Source organism: Terrapene carolina, unplaced genomic scaffold, assembly GCF_002925995.2.
Source record: "Terrapene carolina triunguis isolate 2854851 unplaced genomic scaffold, T_m_triunguis-2.0 Scaffold191, whole genome shotgun sequence".
NCBI lineage: Eukaryota > Metazoa > Chordata > Testudines > Emydidae > Terrapene > Terrapene triunguis.
The window spans coordinates 722,742-743,234 of NW_020664542.1; the positions used below are offsets into that span (position 1 = coordinate 722,742).

A 20,493-nucleotide genomic window follows, 5' to 3' on the forward strand; every position below is an offset into this window, starting at 1 on the left:
GGGTTGGGAGTTCTGGGGGGGGGGCTGTCAGGGGGTGGGGAGTGGTTGAATGGGGCGTGGGAGTCCCAGGGGTCTGTCTGGGGGTGGGGGTGTGGATAAGGGTTGGGGCAGTCAGGGGACAAGAGGCAGGGAGGCTTAGATAGGGGGTGGAGTCCTGGGGGGCAGTTAGGGGCAGGGGTCCCAGGAGGGGGCAGTCAGGGAACAAGGAGCAGGGGGAGGGTTGGGGTTCTGAGGGGGGCGGGGAGTGGAAGGGGCGGGGCTAGGGCAGGACGGGGGCGGGGCTAGGGCAGAACGGGGGCGGGGCTCCTCCCGTCCTCTTTTTTCCGTGCTGAAATATGGTAACCCTACCTCTGGAGACACCAGAGCTCCCAGCATTGCAGATCAGAGTCAGGAGGAGGGGAGGGGTCTGCCGCAGTGGCCACCGCTGAGAGGCATGGGGAAGGGCAGGCGAAGGGGTGGCAACAGCATCGTGCGGGGCTGGCTCATTCACGGAAGCCAAGTGACATTTGCCACCCAGAGATTCTTCCCGTCGGCACCAATCTGCATGGGAAGCACAACCTATCCCCACCCACCTATCGTCTCTCATTCAGCAGCCAGATATCGACTTCTGCCAGCCTCCATCACGTTTTCAAACAAGAACCTTCGTGTTTTCCCCCAGGCTGCCCCTCACGCTTGGGAGGCGCTCCGGATAAACACCCACAAGCCACCACATTCTCCTCCTTGAAAACCCTTCTCAGAACTCTCCTTGGTTGTGATGCCTATAAAACACTTGATGACAAGCGGTCTCTCTAGTTCTCTGAGCTGGCTGTCTGGTATGTTTCTAATGCACCTACCCCTTCATGTCAGTACCTAGGCTGGGCTCAACCTGCGGCTGAGCAGTTTGGCCCCCAAACCAAAAAAAGGTCAAAGAGTTTGGTTTGGTTTGACCCAAAACTGAATTGTTTTTGATATTTCCCACCAAAAATGGAAAGCCCCAAACTTTTAGTTTGACCTTGGCTAATTTGATTTTGTTTTAGATTTTCATTTCATTTTGTGTCATTTTTTCAAGTGTTTTTCATCTTTTTGGTGTTGGTTTTTTTTTATTAGCTGAATTTGGAAACAAAAAGTCAACATGTCTCCTTTCTGAAACAAAAAGTTTTGACATTTCCAAAAATATTTTTGTCAGTGGTTTTTTTTTTTTTTTCTTCCTTCAGTCAAAAATAACTCACCACATTTGACCTAAGTTCACAAATAGTTTTGGTGCCCTGATGTGCCTGGCTCTCGCTGAATACGCTCTCACACATAGACCAGAGCTTCTCAGGAGTGGGTAGAAGCCACAACAGGGCTACTAAGGTTCTGGAATGCAAGGCCTGAGGCCAGGTCTATACTAAAAAGCTAAGTCAAACCAGCTACATCACTCAGAGGTGTGAAAAATCCCCCCCCCCCCCGCCCAGCGATTTAGTTAAGCCAACCTAACTGCCAGTGTAGCCAATGCTAGGCTGACCGAAGAATTCTTCCGTTGACTTAGCCATCACCTCTTGGGGGAGGTAGATTCATTACAGAGATGGGAGAACCCCTCCTCTCTCCGGAGTCAGTGGCTACACTGAAGCGCTGCAGCGAGGCTGCTGTTGCAGTTAAGTGTAGACATAGCCTGAGTCTGTTCTCACTTCCACAGGTGTAAATCAGGAGTCAAGCCAATGGAGTTACAGGTGTAAACGTGTTGTAAATGAGAAGAGAGTCAAGCCAGTTATTTCCCTGCCCTAACTGGTGTTTGCCAGTCTTTCCAGTTTAGTATCACCTGCAAATTTCACTCATGTGCTCTTTACTTCCCTCTGCCCTGCTCATTAAACAGTGGGCTTGTCTACACTACCGCCGGATCAGCAGGCAGTGATCAATCCAGCCGGGGGGGAGGGGTGGGTGTCGATTTATCACGTCTAGTATAGACGCAATAACTGACCGCTGAGCGCTCTCCCGTCGACTCCAGTACGCCACCAGAATGAGAGGCGCAGGCGGAGTCGCCGGGGAGCGTCAGTTGTCGATTTACCGCAGTGAAGACACCATGGTAAATAGAGCTAAGTACGTCAACTTCAGCTACACTATTCACGTAGCTGAAGTTGCTTATCTTAGATCGACCCCCCGCAGTAGTGTCGACAAGCCCAGTGTGTTAAACAGGCCCATTTCTAACACCGCTGCTCCCTGTGGGCTTGTCTACACTACCGTGTTGTCTTCGCTGCGGTAAGTTGACAGCTGACGCTCTCCCATCAACTCTGCTTGCGCTTCTTGTTCTGGTTGAGTACCAGAGTCAACGGGAGAGCGCTCAGCAGTCAACTTATCGCATCTATAGATGCGATAAATCAACCCCCGCCGGATCGATCGCTGCCCGCCGATCAGGTGGGTAGTGTAGACAAGCCCTGTGAGCCCTACCAAACGCCTCTTCCAGCTCTATGCAGCATTAGTTACTCTTGTTCATGGCCTTTCAGCCAGTTCAAGCCACAGGAATGTTCATATCCAAGCCAATTTGGATCCATTTGCCAAGTAAGGCCATGTCTACACTACAGAATTAAGTCGACTTAACTTATGTCGGCATATAGCCACTGCAGTAATTACATCACTTGTGCGTGTCTACACTTTGCTCTTTGTGCTGGCGGTGCATGGCCTCACCAGGAACACTTGCATCGATTGTACTGTCAGGATGGGGCATTGTGGGAGGGCTCCTGAAAGCCAGTAACAGTTGATATGAGCAATGCTGCGTCTACACCCGACACTGCATTGACCTTGATGCTACACCGCTTGTGGAGGTGGAGGAGTTAAATCAGTGTAGTTGGGCAGTGCCACTGGGCGGGAGAGAAATGTAAGTGTAGACACTTCCATAGTTAGGTCAATGTAAGCTGCCCTTGTGTCGCTCTAACTCTGTAGTGTAGACCTGGCTTAAGATTTAATGAGATGTAGCTGCTTTCCCCCAACAACCCAATACAGAACATTAAATGTGTTTCCTCCTTTCCCTTATTTTATAAGCTGTCCAGTTTCTCTAACAAGATCAGTTCTGTCCAAACCCCCAGTGCCACCGGTGGATCAAGAGGCACTCCATTTGAATGGACCTTTTTGGAAATGTGCCTGTAGGGCTGGTGGGAAACGGTGTTCCTGTCCTGCGAGAATTGGTGAGATTTTGAAAAATTTTCCCACCCTGAATTTTCCCAGCCTTCTTGTGTTCGTGTAAGCCAGCCCAGGAAGAATGGTGGAATCCATCTTAAACCTGGTGCTTTTCCATTTAGAAGGAGGGGTGGGGACCCAGAGAGACAAAAGATTCCCGCCTGTGCCAAAGGTATACAAGGGGGTGGAACAGAACAAAGGGGGCTGCAGTCATGAGAAATCCCCTAGTTACCACCTGAGCTTGAACTAACAAGGACTGTACCAGGGGAAAGGATTGGGCCCAGACTAGGAAGGAGTCTAGTCTGTGAAAGAAGCTTATTGGAACATCTGAGGGGGAGATTTGCCTGTATTCAGTTTCTTAATGTATTAGGGCTTAGACATGCGTGTTTTGTTTTATTTTACTTGGTAACTTAATTTGTTCTGTCTGTTATTATTTGAAACCACATAAATCCTACTTTTTATACTGAATAAAATCACTTTTGTTTATTAATTAACCCAGAGTAAGTGATTAATACCTGGGGGAGCAGACAGCTGTGCATATTTCTCGGTGTCATAGAGGGTGGACAATTTATGAGTTTACCCTGTATAAGCTTTATACAGAGTAAAACTCTGATTTATCTGGGATGTGAATCCCATTGGGAGCTGGGTGCTGGAGACAGGAATACCTGCTGAGTGGTTTTCAGTTAAAGCCTGCAGCTTTGGGGTGTAGTTCAGACCTTAGGTCTGTGTTGCAGAAGAGTAGCGTGTCTGGCTCAACAAGACAGGGTTCTAGAGTCCCAAGCTGGCGGGGAAAACGGGCTCAGAGGTAGTTTCAGCACATCAGGTGACAGTCCCAAGGGAGTCTGTGACCCAACCTGTCACACCGACAATTTCAAAACTTGTTTTTTTCCAAATGTTTGTGAAAGATGGGAAGTTTGTCTGACCCTTTCATGTGAGATGGTTCTGTTTTGACGAATCGGCATTTCCCAACAAAAATATATTTAGTGGGAAAATTCCAGATTAGCATGAAGGGCCTGGTTCCATTTACATTAAGTCCTCTTTGCTTTGCTCTGGGGTGACTGCTGGGGGAATTCTCCACGTATCTCAGGGGCTTTTATCACCCTATGCGCTGCTGCAGTATTGTAAAAGAGGAAGAGCTGGGAGGCAGAATCCTTCCCTGGTACCATAAAGGGAACCCGGAGCAGATGTAACTTCTACACTAAAGCCCCTTCCCACTGCCAGAGCAGTGCAATCTGTGTAAAGTAGAATCAGGTCCACAGTCATTTATATTTGCACCATTGTTGCTCAGAGCCAAATATTCAGTTGCTCAGCACTCATAACTGGGGCCCAGATTTTTATAAACGCTCAGCGTCCAATATGCACCCAAATTGCTGAGCACTTGTGAAAATCTGGTCATTTACTGTGGTGATCAATGGGAGCTGAAGTCTTTTGAAAGTCTGGCCTTGACTGTAGGTGCTAAGCTCTTTTGAAAATTCTGGCTACGATGCATGCCTGAGTCTGCAGAGAGCCTGACACAACAGCTCTGAGGGGTTTTAGTGACCCATGCTTTTCAATCTGCTGTTGACTTTGAAACCTAATGTTGAAAAGTTAAATATCAATATTGTTAACAATATCACTGTCGATCATCTAAACAGAAACATCTGGCTAAGGTGATTCTCCACCATTATGGGTCACAGTGAGAGACTAAGAGGCAGTGGCTGTCAAGGGTAACAAAGGCAGGAGATGAGAAGTTCAAATCCTGTGCAAATCTCAAATCCATTTTATCCCAGGGAAGGGGAAATTCATCCAATCCCTAATGCTTTGGCAAATCATCCAGATTCACATTTTGCAATTTCCCAAATGGAACAGTGCATTGTGGGTAAAAAATGCTGTGTGGCAGAATGTAAAGTTCTATCAGAGTAAATGAAAGTGAGAAATTCCCTTTTGCACAAAGGGGCAGCAAATGAGCTAGCCACCACCTGAGGCAAACTGAAGCCTATAGGTAAGGAAAATGCACTCCCTAAAATGCCCCGGTTTCAGATTTATTTGAAGCTGCTGCAGAAGTGTCAGTGCCCTCACTATGTCACAGAAATGTCAATGGCCGTATATTGTTATGCTTAGGGCTGGGTAAAAACCTCCTTGAAGCTAGTGGACATAATAGCCATGCTTCATTCAGGATACATGTAAAAAGCAATTAAGCTCCTTTATGGAGGAGACAGATGAAACACAGGAGGCACCACCCAAAGCTCAGGCCACATGCAAGGCTGGCTAGAAATCTGAGATATGTGGGTGGAGGGATTTGAGTAGGGGATGAATACCAATGCAGGGGGGTGGGTATTGTCTGAGAGAGCTGTATGTGCATGTGTGTGAGAAGCACAAGAGATGCATGGTCATAAAACACCCACTGCACAGCCACAGATGGCCAGGGTCAGCTGACTCAGGCTCACCCGGCTATAAAATTGCAGTGTAGATGCTTGGGCTGCAGCATGGGCTCTGAGATCCTGCAAGGAGGGAGGGTCCCAGAACCCAGGCTCCAGCCCCAGCCAAGACGTCTACACTGCAAACCATCCTGGTTCAGTGGCAAAGTGAAGGCAGTGGTTAGAAACAAAAAAAACAACATATAACAAATGGAAAAGAGTGGAAATAGAGAGCAATCAATACAAATTAGAAGTTATGAAGTACAGAAAATTGATAAGGGAAGCTAAAGACATCAGGGAAACCACTACGGCTGGCAGGGCCAGTAAGGAAAACAAGGATTTTTTAAAGTATACTAGGAACAAAAGAAATCCTAGCAATGGTATTGGCACATTGTTAGTTCATAAAATTGTTACTAATAATGCAGAAAAGGTAGAAGTGTTCAATAAGTATTTCCATTCTGTATTTGGAAGGAAGCAGGATAATGTGCTTGTATCATATTAAGGTGATGGAGTACTTTCCAGTACACTAGTAACTGAAGAGGATTCTGAACAACATCTGCTAGGGATAAACATTTTTTTAAATCAGTGGGCCTGGAAAACTTGCCCCCAGGAGTCCTAAAAATGTTGGCTGAGGCGATCTCATGCCCACTGGTATTAATTTTTAATAATTCTTTGAATACCAGGGAAATTGCAGAAAACTGGAACAATGCTAATGTTGTGCCAATATTCAGTAAGGACAAGCAGGATGACCTGGAGAATAGAGTGGAAAAGCTGATACAGGATTCAAGTGATAAAATATTAAAGAATAGGAATAGAAGCAGTGCCAGTCAACATGGGGTTATGGTAACTGCAGAGATATAATATACTGAGATTTTTATAAGGCATCTGATTAGTACCACACAACATTTTGATTTAAAAAATGAGCATTGCACAATATCAATGAAGCACACATTAAATTGGTTATGAACTAGGTAATTGACAGATCTCAAAAAGTAGTTGTCAAGGGGGAATTTTCATCGCAGGGGAGTAGTTTCTAGTGGGGTTCTGCAGAGATCAGTACTAGGTCTGATCCCATTCACCACTTTTGGCAGTGATCTGGAAGTAAATGTCAAATCGCGGGTGATAAATTTGGCAAATGAAACAATAATTGGCAGAGCAGAAAGTGACGAGGACAGGACAGTCAGAGCGCTCTGGATCACTTGGTAGGCTGGGCCCATTGGCACAAAATGTGTTTTAATGCAGCCAGATGAAAAGTAATCCATCTAGGAGGAAGGGATGCAGACCAGACCTACGGAATGGGGTGCTGTGTCCTGGAAAGCAGGGATTGAGAAGGATTATGGGGGACAAGCAACTGAACAAAGCGCCTAGTGTGATGTTGTGGCAAAAAGCACGGATGCAATTCTTGGCTGGATAAGCAGGGGACTTTTGAGGAAGGAGGTGATTTTAACTCTGTAAATGGCATTGGTGAGACCGGTATTAGAACACTGTGTCCAGTTCTGGTGTCCACATTTTTAAAAGGCTGTTGAAAATTTGGAGAGGGTGCAGAAAAGAGCCAAAAAAGTTATTTGGGGGCTGGAGAAAATGCCTGCCAGACAGAGCTCAATCTGCGCAGTTTATCAAAAAGAAGTTTGAGATGTGACTTCAGTACAGTGCATACGTCTCCTCATGGAGAGAAGATAATGGATACTAAGGGGGGTCTTTGACCTAGAAGAGGAAGGCAGAACAAAAACTGATGGCCAGAAGCTGAAGCCAGGCAAATTTAAATTAGACTCACATTTTTTTAACAAGGAGGCTGATGAATCATTGGAACAAGCTATCAAGGAAAGTGGATCTGGCTATCTTCAAATCAAGACTGCATGCCTTTCTGGAAGATGTTTTAGCCAAGTGCCAGGTATTGGGCTCAGTACAGCAGGAACGGGGCGAAATGTAATGGCCTGCGATACACAGGAGATGAGACAAGATGCTCTAATGACACCTTCTGGTCTTAAAATTACAAACAAAATCACATGCTTTGAGCTCCATGAGTTCTGTTTCACTTAACAAAGAAGAATAAAGGGTGACTTGATCACAGCCTATAAATTCAAGGAAAGGTGGAAGCTCCCCAAAAGTGGGGGGGCCACTGGCACCCAAACAGTGATCCTGCCCCCCACACCTACCCTTCCCCCCGAGTCCCCACCCTCACACCGCCCCTCTCCCCAAGTCACCACTCTTGTGCTTCCCCTTCTTCCTGAGGCCCCGCCCCTTCCTGCAAGGCCCCACCCCTGCCTCGCCTCTTCCCCCGGATCCCCGCTCCCATGCCACCCTTTTCACACAAGGCCTGTCCCCCGTCGCTCGCCCTAACAGCTGGTAAAAAGTGATGGGGGCCATGGCCCCCATGCTCCCCATTCCTGTGCCCTGATAAGTGCCTCTGTATGGAACAGAGGACAGCTATTGAACTTGTTATTCAGGAGATCCGACTAGACAATCACAGTGGTCACTTCTAGCCTTCAAATCTCGGAATACAATCTATACATCTAAGAAATGTTCCTTAATGCAGCACCGCTATCTCACAGAAATCTGAATGCCGAACAAGGCAATGACTCTAGGCCATACCAATGTCAGGGCCCCGTAACGCAGCGCTGCCAAGGCACAGACATTTTAATAAAACATGACACAGAGCGGCTCTCCAGGAATGTCAGTATCCAAACAGTGCAGTTCCTCTCTGGCACAGAAATAGCAATGCCCCGTAACTCAGCATTGCTATGTCAGTGCCCCGTCAAGCAATGCCACAAGGTCAAAGAAATGACAATACACCGGAATGCAGATCCGCTGCGTCACAGAAATGTGAATGAACCATAACGCAGAACCAGTCTCTCGAATAGTTTTGTATCCAAATTATGCAAAAGCATTGTAACAGACTGCCGACTCACCGCCATGGCACCCCCTGCTGGTCGGTCCGGGAATTAGCTCAATTCCAGCACTCGGAGTGCCTCCTGCTGGCCGGTGTTTCTCCTTCCTCAGGTCCATGTGCCTCCCATACCCCGGTGCCCTTTACCTTGGGGTTCTGCCCACAGCAGTACCCCCACACTCTGCATCTCCCCTCCCAGGGGAATCCCCAATCCTCTATACCCACCTTACCTCAGTGGCTACTGCCAGTCATCATCTAGCCCCTTTTCTCTGGGGCAAACTGCAGTCTGTACAGGCCCACTCATCACTGGCAAGGGGGTTGGACCTGCTGCCTTTCTGGGCCCACTTGTCTCCCTGCAGCCCCAGTACGTCCTTTGGCCTTCAGCAAGGCCTCAGCTGGAGCTCCCCAGCACCTCTTGCCCTTCCGCAGCACTGCTCTGCTCTGCTCTGCTCTTAGGGTGACCAGACAGCAAGTGTGAAAAATCGGGACAGGGGATGGGGGGTAATAGACATCTATATAAGAAAAAGACCCAAATATCGGGACTGTCCCTATAAAATTGGGACATCTGGTCACCCTATCTGCTCTGCTTCGGGTACCCTGAGCTCCCAGGCAGCTAGGTCCTTCCCACTCCAAGGCTGGAGTGAGACTCTGAGCTGCTAACTCACAGCCCTCTTATCAGGGCCAGTTGTGCCCTGATTGAGCTGGCCACACCTGTGGCCAGCTACCGAGTCAGCCTCCCTCAGCTGCTCTTAATCCCTTTTCTAATTAGGTCCCAGCCACAGCCCTCTCCAAGGGCTGCTTTTAACCCCTGCTCTCCTGGAGTGGGGCAGCCGCCCCACTACAAGCATCATCGTCATCATAGATTCATAGAAACGTGGGGCAGGAAGGGACTCTAGAGGTCATCTAGTCCCGCCCCCTGCACTAAAGCAGGATTAGATCCAGAAACTTCAGTGCCCCCATAATGCAGTGCTGCTATGTCAGAGAGGTGTTAGCAGGGGCGCTGGAACAATTTGTACAGTGGAGGTGCTGAGAGCCATTGAACCAAACTGTCAACCCTGGATATGATGGAAACCACTTCAAGCCAGGGAGTGCAGCACCCCTAGTTCCAGCACCTATGGATGTTAGTGACCCGATAGCACAACACTGCTATGGCACTGAAATGTCAAAGTCCCATAAGGCAGTGGTTCTCAACCAGGGGTCCAGGGCCCCCTTGGGGGCCATGAGCAGGTTTCAGGGGGTCTGCTAAGCAGGGCCAGCATTAGACTTGCTGGGATCAGAATGCCGGAGCCCCATGGTCTGGGGCTGAAGCCCAGGGCCCTGCCACCGGAGGCTGAAGCTGAAGCTTGAGCAACTTAGCTACACGGCACCCTCTGTGCTGTGGGGCCCCGGGCAGTTACCCTGCTTGCTACCCCCTAACGCTGGCCCTGGCTTTGATATGCAGAAAAATAGTTGTTCTGGCACAAAGAGGCCGTGGAGTTTTTACAGGATGTTGGGGGGAGGGGGGAGAAGGGGGGTCAGAAAGAAAAAGGTTGAGAACACCTGCCATAAGGCAACACCACTATGACACAGAAATCTACATACCCCAAAATGCAGCAACAGTATACGTGACAGAATGCCCCATAATACACCACCGGGTTGTCCTACAAATAGCAGTGGCCCATAAAACGGCACTGCTTAATGCCATGCCAATACCATCGCTCAGAAACGTCCGTGCCTGATAAGGCAGCATTGCTGTCACTTAAATATCAACAACCCGTCACGTGGGACTGCTGGGTCGCAGAACTGTCAGTGCCCACAATAAGAATCGACCCTGTCACACAGAAATGGGATGGACCTATCCTGCAGCGCTGCTTTTTCACAGAAACGTCAGTGTCCATGTCCAACAACGCTGTGCTGATACGTCACAGAAACCCCAGCACCCCACAACACAGCTCACACCCACTGCAGTGCCCCCTCGAGCGTCACGCTGCTGGCTCACAGAAGTATCGAGGACCTATGCACCACTATGTCATAGAAATGTCAGTGCGCCAGGCTGCAGCCCGGCTAAATCAAAGACATGTTAGTGGGTCGAACTACGTCACAGAAAGGTTATTGCCCCTCAATGCAGTGCAGCTGCGTCATAGGAATGCCAACGCCCCATAATACAGTATCGCCATGCCACAGAAATGTCAGGCCCCCATAATGCACTGCGTCCCAGTAAAGGCAATGCCTCATAACCTTGGACGGCTGGGTCAGAGATGTGTCAGGGCCCCTGTAGTGGGATGCGCTGACTCAGCAGCCTGTCACTCAGTTCCCCACTCGTTGCTATGAAGTGAGCGCAGATTGAAAGACAGGCTGTTGGCAGAGGTGACCCATTAACTGAGGGACGATACAGCTGAGGGGCTAATGGGGTGGAAGTGTCCCCGGCTGGTAGGCCTGTATAAGCAAACAGGAAGGAAGTGCTGGGAGAGGGCAGGCAGCCGGAAGGAAGGCAGAAGTTGGCAGGACTGGCTGCTGCTACGACTACCGTACCCTTGCCCAGAAGCAAGTGGAGAAGCTGGCTCTGGATTGTGAATGTAGTTCATAACAAAGCACCGTGAAGGTCGAGAAGACCTGGAGCGGTTGTGGGCCGTCACTGAGCTGGAAAGGACCCTCAGGGTACCACTCTGTGACAGCCCCGTATAATGCAGCCTCCATATGCCACAGTAAATCTCAGTGTCCCCATGGCTAGGGTGATCAGATGTCCCGATAAAATCGGGACTGTCCTGATATTTAATCCTTTGTCCTGCGTCCCGATCAATATACAATCGGGACCCCATTTGTCCCACTATTCGGGTAAGGAGGCGAGCGGGAGGGAGGCGCTGACCCCGTGGGTGCTCCGTGGCTGGAGCACCCACGGGGAAAAATTGCAGCCAAGCTCCCCCCTCCTCACCTCCTTCTCCCCACCCCAGTGCGCTGTGTCCCCGCTCCTCCCCCCTCCAGTGCTTCCCGCCGCCTAACAGCTGTTTGGCGGTACTTAGCGCTTTCCAGGAGGGAGGGGGGAGGAGCGGGGACGCGGCGCGCTCAGGGGAGGAGGCAGAGAAGAGGCAGGGCAGGGGCGGGGACTTGGGGGAAGGGGGTGGAATGGGGGCGGGGTGAGGGCAGTGCAGGGGCGAGAAGCGGCAGGGGGTGGGCAAGCACCCACCTGGCAGAGGGGAAGTCTGCGCCGTAGGGGTGAGTGGCGGGCGGGAGCGTGAAGAGGCGAGCGGGTGAGGAGGTGAGAGGTGGGTGGGGGACTGAGGAGGCGAGTGGTGGGTGGGGGACTGAGTAGGGATGCAGCAAGCCAGCGGCAGGCTTGGGGATGAAGAAGGATACAGTAGGGGGGCCGAGTGGGGAGGGGGTGGGACCTGGGGCAGAGGAGCAGGGGTGGACTGTGGGCGGGGCTGATGGCACCCCAATGTGTCCTGATATTTTAGTGTGGTGATCTGGTCACCCTACCCATGGCACACAACTGCCCTGTCCCGGGGAGCAGGGCTCTGGCCCCTCCACCCCACTTGCAAGAGAGAGAGATGGCGCGAGATGCTCCACCTTCCCCTGCTGAGATCCCAGAGCGTTGCTGTCCCCTGCAGACACCAGCGGGGGTAGCAGGCCCTTAGGCTAGTTGGTGGCTGTGTGGTCACCCACCAGCTTCACAGGCATCCGCCCTTCCCCACCTCCTCCTGTTATTTGTTGCCTGCATTTGTTGCACCTTGTCTGTCTGCATCCTTTTCTGGCTCGCGCATGACACAGCGGAGCCCTGACCCCTGACTGGTGCCCTCTGGTGATACTCCAGCCTCTGCGCACAAAACACAACCCCCATGATAACAGACCCTGCTCTGCCAGGAGGAGACCCAGCGGTTGGGAACCGGCCACACGTGCCCCGAACTGAGAGGGTGCGAGGTGAACGGCCGTGGGGGACACCGGGGTTCGAAGCACAGTAACAGAAATCCTTGCTGGGGAACACATTTCAACATGTTTGTATTCCTAGGCCAGCTTTCAAAATCCCCTTTCTATCGCTTCTGTGCCAATTGCCCTTGTCTTGCTTGGCTCCTGGCTTCAGGCTGCATTAAATGGGATTTATTAGCAATTTTAATCAGCTGAAAGAAAAGAAAAGAAAAGAAAAGAAAAGAAAAGAAAAGAAAAGATGCTAACCGCCAGGCCCCTATTTCTGGAGACCCCTTTCCCAGAGAACTGGAGCCGTCTTTCTTGGCAGGCAGAGCTAGCCAATGCCTGTGTGGGGACTGTACATGTTCCCCACACTTTGTTGCCAGCATTGAACGCAGTTTGATATTTTCCCACTCCAAAGCTGGAGGCAGGGCGGGGATGGAGAGAGCAGGCAGCAGGGGGTGCCAAGAATGCAGTCAAACGGCCTGACAGACAGCTGTCAGGGAGCCATCCTGGGAAGGGAGTCTCTGGATACATTGCTTCTTCAAAGTCAGATGAAGCTGAGCATCTGCTCTGCCTGGGAGCCCCCTGGGGCTATATCACTGATTGCATTTGTAACACCTGTCTTCCGAAGAGCCCCAAGTGAAATATTAATGAGTTACAGCTCACAGCACATGTCTGAGTATCATTATCTCATTTTACAGGTGGGGAAACTGAGGCATGGAAGGGGAAAGTGACTCGCCCAAGACCACACAGTGAGTATTAATGGCTGAGCCAGGAACCGAGCTCCTGACTCCCAGTGCTGTGCCGTAACCACAAAGCCATCCTTGATCCCTAGTGATAAATGATCCTTCCACTGCTGCCAGTCAGTAACTGGTTAAAAAAGGAAATAAAGGGTAGGAATAAATGGTCAGTTTTCACAGTGGAGAGAGGTAAATAGTGGGGACTAGTGCTGTTGAACATATTCCTAAATGATCTGGAAAAGGGGGTGAACAGTGAGGTGGCAAAATTTGCAGATGATACAAAATTACTCAAGATAGTTAAGTCCAAAGTTGACTATGAAGAGCTACAAAGGGATCTCACCAAACTGGGTGACTGGGCAACAAAATGGCAGATGAAATTCAATGTTGATCAATGTAAAATAATGCCCATTGGAAATCAAAATCCCAACTATACATATAAAATGATGGGGTCTCAGTTAGCTGTTAACACTCAAGAAAGAGATCTTGGAGTCATTGTGGATAGTTCCCTGAAAACATCCACTCAATGTGCAGCGGCAGTCAAAAAAGCAAACAGAATGTTAGGAACCATTAGGAAAGAGATAGATAATAAGACAGAAACTATCATAATGCCACTATATAAATCCATGGTACATCTACACCTTGAATACTGTGTGCAGATCTGGTCACCCCATCTAAAAAAAAATATATTAGAATTTGAAAAGGTGCAGAGAAGGGCAACAAAAATGCCCCCAGAATGATTAGGGGTATGGAACAGCTTCCACTTGACTGGGGCTGTTCATCTTAGTAAAGAGAAGACTAAGGAAGGATATGATAGAGGTGTATAAAATCATGAATGGTGTAGAGAAAGTGAAAGGGAAGGATTATTTACCTGTTCACATAACACAAGAACCCCAGGGGTCACCCAATGAAATTAATAGGCAGCAGGTTTTAAACATCCATAAGGAAGTACTTCCTCACACAACACACAGTCAACCTGTGGAACTCATTGCCAAGGGATGTTGTGAAGGCCAAAAATATAACTGGGTTCAAAAAAGCGCTAGATAAGTTCAAGGAGGATATGTCCATTAATGGCTATTAGCCAAGAGGGGCAGAGATGCACCTCATGCTCTGGATGTCCCTAAACTTCTGACTGCCAGAAGCTGGGACTGGAGGACAGGGGATGGATCACTTGATAATTGCCCTCTGAAGCACCTGGCACCAGCCCCGGTCGGATTGGGATTATGTTATCCAATGTGCAATACTTTGCATTTATCAGCAATGAATTTCAACTCCCATTTTGTTGCCCAGTCACCCAGTTTTGTGAGATTCCTTTATAACTCTTCAAAGTCAGCTTTGGACTTAACTATCTTGAGTAATTTTGTATCATCTGCTAACTTTGCCACCTCATTGTTCACCCCCTTTTCCAGATCATATGTGAATATACTGACCAGCACTGGTCCCAACACAGATCCTGGGGGGACCTCGCTATTTACCTCTCTCCATTGTGAAAACTGACCATTTAGTCCTATCCTTTGTTTCCTATCTTTTAACCAGTTACTGATCCATGAGGGGACCTTCCCCCTTATTACATGTCTGCCTATACAATTGCTGTCAGGTACTTAGGGAAAATCTCTGAAGAGTTCATCGGAGGGAAGGAATAGGGTAGTGCATAAAATACACTCAAGGATGGATGTTCAGCCCCATTCACAAGGACATCAAATATGCCGAAGAGAAGATCTCTAACTGTCCGAAGAAGATGGACAATCTTCAAACAGGACACTCTGGTAAGAAGGGAGGACAGAACGTTCTGCACGGGACAGAAGGACAGCAGAATGGGGTGAGGAAGCAAACTGCAAGATTGGATGGGGTTCTGGAGGTGGTAGGCAAGACTCGACTGGTGCTGATGGTGCACTGGTGATGCACCAACATCCTGTTCTGGTATTTCCTAACTCCAGAGTACTGGACTTTGAACCTTCATATTCTTTTAATATAGTTTTTGTCTATTTAATTTCCTAGATTTTTATAAAACCAAACTGAACAAACAGAAATTCCATCATGTGGCATCATATTGACAGCCACCTGGGTCATCAGCAGGGTTAGAAGCCTCTAGAGCAGTAGTGGGCAACCTGCGGCCCATGGGCCGCACGCGACCCGTCAGGATAATCTGTTGGCGGGTCGCGAGACAGTTTGTTTACATTGACCATCCGCAGACACGGCTGTTCACAGCTCCCAATGGCCGCGGTTTGCTGTTCCCAGCCAATGGGAGCTGCGGGAAGCTAATTGTGCTAATTATTAAATTACTACTCTCTCTCTCTTCTTTTTGCACATGACACATGGAGTCAGGTCATGATCACTGTCAGCTAGGCAACCATTAATTGCCTAGCAAGGGGAATACTGAGTAGAAGTGGGAAAACAGTATTACCTTGGGACACAGATTGAAATACTGTGTCCAGTTCTGGTCTCCACACTTTAAACAGGATGTTGAAAAACTGGAAAGGGTTCAGGAAAGAGCAGCAAGAAGGAATCAAGGTCTGGAGAACCTTCCTCATAGCAGAAGACTTATGAAGCTCAAACTTCAAGCTTACCCAAGAGAAGGTTAAGAAGTGACTTCATCCTGGCTATTAGTGCCTACAAGGGGAAGAGGTTTCCAATATAAGAGGGTTCTTGAATGTAGCAGACAAATGTAGAACATGAACCAGTGGCTGGAAGCTAAACTAGATAAATTCAGACCTGAAATAAGACCCACATTTTTAACAGCGAGGGGAATTGACCACTGGGACAAATTGCCAACAGGTGTGGTGGATTTTCCATCACTTGAAGTCTTTAAATCAAGACTGGGCACTTCTTGCTCAGCTCAACTCAAAGTAATTGGGTTTGATGCACGAATCCCTAGGTGAGGGTCTCTGGCCTGTGTTATGCTGGAGGTCAGACAAGGTGATCATAATGGTCCCTTTTGCCCTTAGACTCTATGACCACACGGATCTATGTGCCATCTTCTCCACCCCCTTCGCTTTCCTTATTCCCATTTAGTACGTTGGCCAGTCATCACCAGCCCTGGCAGATAACAAGAGCAGTCCGTTCCAAAATAACAACGAGACTGATTTGAAAATTATGAGGCTTTGAAAAAATAAATAAAAGATGTTGAAGCTTTGCTCTGTCCTCAGATTGGTTAACCTTTAGGCAATGCTATCTGCTCACCAATAAGTGTGTGTGTGTGTGTGTGAGAGAGAGAGAGAGAGAGATTCTCCCTAAGCACGCACACAGCCTTCTGCCCAGCTGCTCACAGGGGATCTCCCTTTACCCTCCTGCTCTCCTTCTCCGTCCACAAACTCTGCCCTCTACTCGCTGTTACCAGCCCAGCCTAGAATAGCAGCCTGCAGCCACCCCCTCTGTCCTGGTTAGCTGGCGGCAAGAACCCCACGCCTGCCAGCCCTAATACAACGCCTGGTCCGGTGGTGTCTGAGTGCAGCACACAATTCAAAAGCACAAAGGCTCAGAGCAGCAAGGTGTTGTTCTCCCCTGCTTCCTCTGAGACAGCGGATCAGCGGCAAGATCAGGGCATAGCTTACATGTGTCTCATCACCATTACACTGTCTTACACCAACGTTGCTGAATTGGGGCCAGTAAGCTGCCATCACAAGTGTGAACACGTGCTGGGAAGCATGAAAGGCGGGGCAGCTAAGAGCCAGCTCTGCCTGCTCTCAGGGAGTGCCACGCAGAGGCGGATTACTGTTTTGTGGAGCCCTGGGCCAGAGCAAGTGGGGGCCCCTCCCTACCCCTGCCTGCCATCCCCTCTGCCCTCCCCGCGCTCCTGCCGGAGAGCGGGGTCGGGGCATGGAGGCTTCCCCTGCCCGTGCGGTGCTCGAGCCAGGGAGTGGGGTCAGGGCGCGGGGGCTTCCCGCACTCCCTGGTAGGAGCAGCAGGTGGGCAGGAGGAGCAGAACAAGTCCTGGGGGAGGGATAGCTCAGTGGTTTGAGCATTGGCCTACTAAACCCAGGATTGTAAATTTAATCCTTGAGGGGGCCATCTAGGGAACTGGGGTAAAAATCTGTCTGGGGATTGGTCCTGCTTTGAGCAGGGGGTTGGACTAGATGACCTCCTGAGCTCCCTTTCAACCCTGGTATTCTATGATTCTATGAACCCCACTTCACGGCAGGAGTTCTGGGCAGGCAGGCAGAGCAGGTTGGGGCATAGGGTGCCCATTTTCCCAAGGACCCCCAGTTAGCCAGGGCCCTAGCCCTGATTAGTGGCTGGCGCCACATTTGGGGCAGCCTGTGCCAGAGAGATGGTCTGGAACTGGAATTTCTGCTCCTCAAGAAATCCTGACATTAGGGGGGGAAATGGCCTTTCTACTCAGACTGAAAAGCCCAAACTAAAAAACATTCTGACATGTTTATTTTGATATTATTATTTATTAGATACATTATGGTAGTGCCTAGGCACCCCAGTCATGGACTAGGACCCCATTCTGCTAGGCGCAGTACGTTATTTATTAGGCATATTATGGTAGCACCTCGGAGCCCAGTCCTAGACCCAGAACCCAATGTGCTAGGTGATGTGCAGACACAGAACAAAATGACAGCCCCCGCTCCAAGGAAACAACCATCTAAGCCTAAGACAAAAGACAACAGATGGATACACATGGACTGACAGCGGAGTACAAGGAAACAATGATACAATACCAGCGAGTGTGATAGGCTGTGACCTAGTAGTCAGTGCATCAGACCAGAACTCCTGGGTTCTAGTCCCCCATCTACCACTGACTCACTGGGCAAATTTATTCTCTTCTCTGGTTCTCAATTTATCCCTAAGCAAAATGGGGATAATCCTACTGGCTCCCCCATATGAGATCCTGGGGTGGAAGGAGCTGTGGAAATGCAAAGGATGATAGTGTTGAAATGTTTCATTTCAACTTTTATAGTCTAATTAAATATTAAAAACAACACACATACCATATAGTTAGAGATACAACATTATGTCATCTATAAACCGATGCAATATTAAAATTAATATTTTAGTATCACATAAAAGTGTTTCCATTTCTATGGAGCTGCCTTTTTTTGACAGTAAACTCTTCTGACGCAACTTTTTTCCAACAGCTCTAATATTTGGCCTGCTCCAAGCAGCCACGGCATCAGGACCAAACCATAGAGGCCTCTTTCATGGTCAGGTGATATAATGCATTATCTTCTCAGGGTGAAATTCAGCCCCAGGCAAAGGGCTGTCCCATTATGCCCTATTTTCAGGGGTTACATGGAATTTAAGTAGCTCCTAATGCTGGTGCGTTGCTCTAGGGTAAATGTGAGCCTTTCAGACCAGGTTACCATCTCCAGCCATGCCAGGTGTGTCACTGGCACATGGCCTCATTTTGTTATTTTGCCAGCATCACTGATATTGCTGGTGCACGCGTAGTCAGAGTGCCAGGTCGGGTGGGTGGACAGTAAGAGCTAGGGGTGTGGTTTCCCTGCTCGTGTGCACATATTCGTGCTGGTTCTCATCACACACCAAGTATAGGCATAGCCACAGAGAGCACATTGCCATTCACGCAGGCATATAACAGGAGCCCATCGCCTTGGGTGCAAAATCAGATAGTTCCTGAATTCCACGGCCTACTTACACCACCTCAATGGCAGCACTTACACATGCCTCGTCAAAGTTACACCTCGCCAGCCCACGTCCAGGTCGCTAGGAGATCCCCATATCTCCAGAAGGTTAAACAGCCTGTCCAGCAGTGTGAGCAGTTACTGATTTGGCCTGCTTTGCTCTGGGACAGGATGGCCCCCAAACTGCGGATGCTACTCTCATGTTGATTTTGCATCGATTGCAATGTCTGCTGCCAACTCCTGATTTCCATCGGCGCGAGAGGAGAATGTAACGGCTAGTGCAACTCAGCATGGAATTAATTCATCACTATGTCAAGCCACTGCATCTGCTGTAGTAACTCTCACCTCCCCTAGGTACATAGGACCTGATTCCCCTCTTGCATTTTAGTTCCACTGAGGTCACTTTGGCTGCCTTCCCAAGCCACAGTCCTCTCCACCACACGCCGTCCCGGAACAAGCTATGCTCTGTGCAGTCGCATCATACTTACAGCTCCTCCAGGAAGCGCAGATGATGGAACGTGCTGGGTTGCAGCTCGCTAATGTTGTTCATGCTCAGATCACTAAAGGAGAAGAAAGACAGAAGTCTCTGATCATTTATTTTTGGTGGCTCGCACGGCATAAACCACTCCCTACTCTGCTGGCCGGGCTCTGGCGAGGGAGGATACGCCCTCGCCAAAGGCTTCTCAGCTCTAACATGGCAAGCAGAAATAACCTCCCAGGCTCTGGGGGAAAATATCAGGGCACAAAGCAGGACGAGGGATGTAATCATAGTAATTAATACTATATTCTTCTATAGCATCTTTCATCTGAGCATCTCAAGCATCAGTCGGTTTATGAAGCTTCCCATCAGCCCTGTAAGTGTTATTACCTCATTTCCACTTGGGGAAACCGAGGCACTGAGCGGTTTGGAATATTATTTCTTTAGACCCAGTAGTGTCCTGTTCTAGCCATTATCCATGCTGCTCCCTGCTGGGGGATCGTGTCCAGGGCAGCAGCACACACCTGCCCTGCAGAGGTGATAGCGAGTTGTTGAAGAGGGAATATGTCTTGGCCTGCTCTGAACTTTTAACAGCCAGGCAAAGGGTCACGACGAAGACTGCAGGGCCTGGAATTTGCTCCAAACCTGGAGGCAAAATCCATGTCCTACTTTATACACAGGTTTGGAAGGATCGGCTTGTTATCGGTCAATGTCAGTAAATGTCAATTTCACCAAGCACAAAGGATAAAAAAATATTTCCATCAACAACAATCAAAATTTACAGAGAAGTAAAGTAAGCAAAGTGCAACTTGAGGACTAATTAGAGCTTGATTTAGTGCTATTTACTTGGCATATTTTGACCTGTGATGTCGACAATTCATGTTTTAATGGTTATAAAACTTTAACTTTTTGAATCTCAATGTTTATTGTCATTAAATAATTGTCTGAACAACTTCTGTGAAAATCAGTAAATACTGAAAAGCTGCTTAAATATCAATATTATCTGTTGAAATTATAAACAAATAAAAATAAAAGTTGAATTCTGCCAAGCCTATTTATGCAGAAGAAAACTGCTTCAGATTTGGCTTTTCTCAAGTTCTGTGGCTTCTGGCTGAGGCCCCGTTTAGTATCTGTTTAATATCTGACACATTCACTCTCAGGAGACCAGATACTTCATTGGAAGGTGACGGATTTGACTGACTTCCATCTCAAACCTTTATAACATATCAGTCCATCATGTGCTGACCATACAATTAATAGTAACAAAACAGTGTTTGCTATTACATAGATCAAGAGTAAGTCTATAGCTAAAACTTTACATCAGGAGCTCCTAGTCATCTAGTCAAGATGGGGCACAATTCTCCCTGGGCAGATGGGCCAATAGAAAGCTGAGACA

The 20,493-nt window shown here is 48.7% G+C and overlaps 1 protein-coding gene across 1 annotated transcript in view; it reads right to left on the reverse strand.

The window, feature by feature from the left end:
- LGR6 (leucine rich repeat containing G protein-coupled receptor 6) overlaps nt 1-20,493 on the reverse strand; it is a 154,054-nt gene that overhangs the window by 69,196 nt on the left and 64,365 nt on the right. The window contains exon 2 of the mRNA XM_026654358.1: nt 19,108-19,179. Coding sequence (XP_026510143.1) covers nt 19,108-19,179 — 72 coding nt within the window. The remainder of the gene's footprint in view (nt 1-19,107; nt 19,180-20,493) is intronic.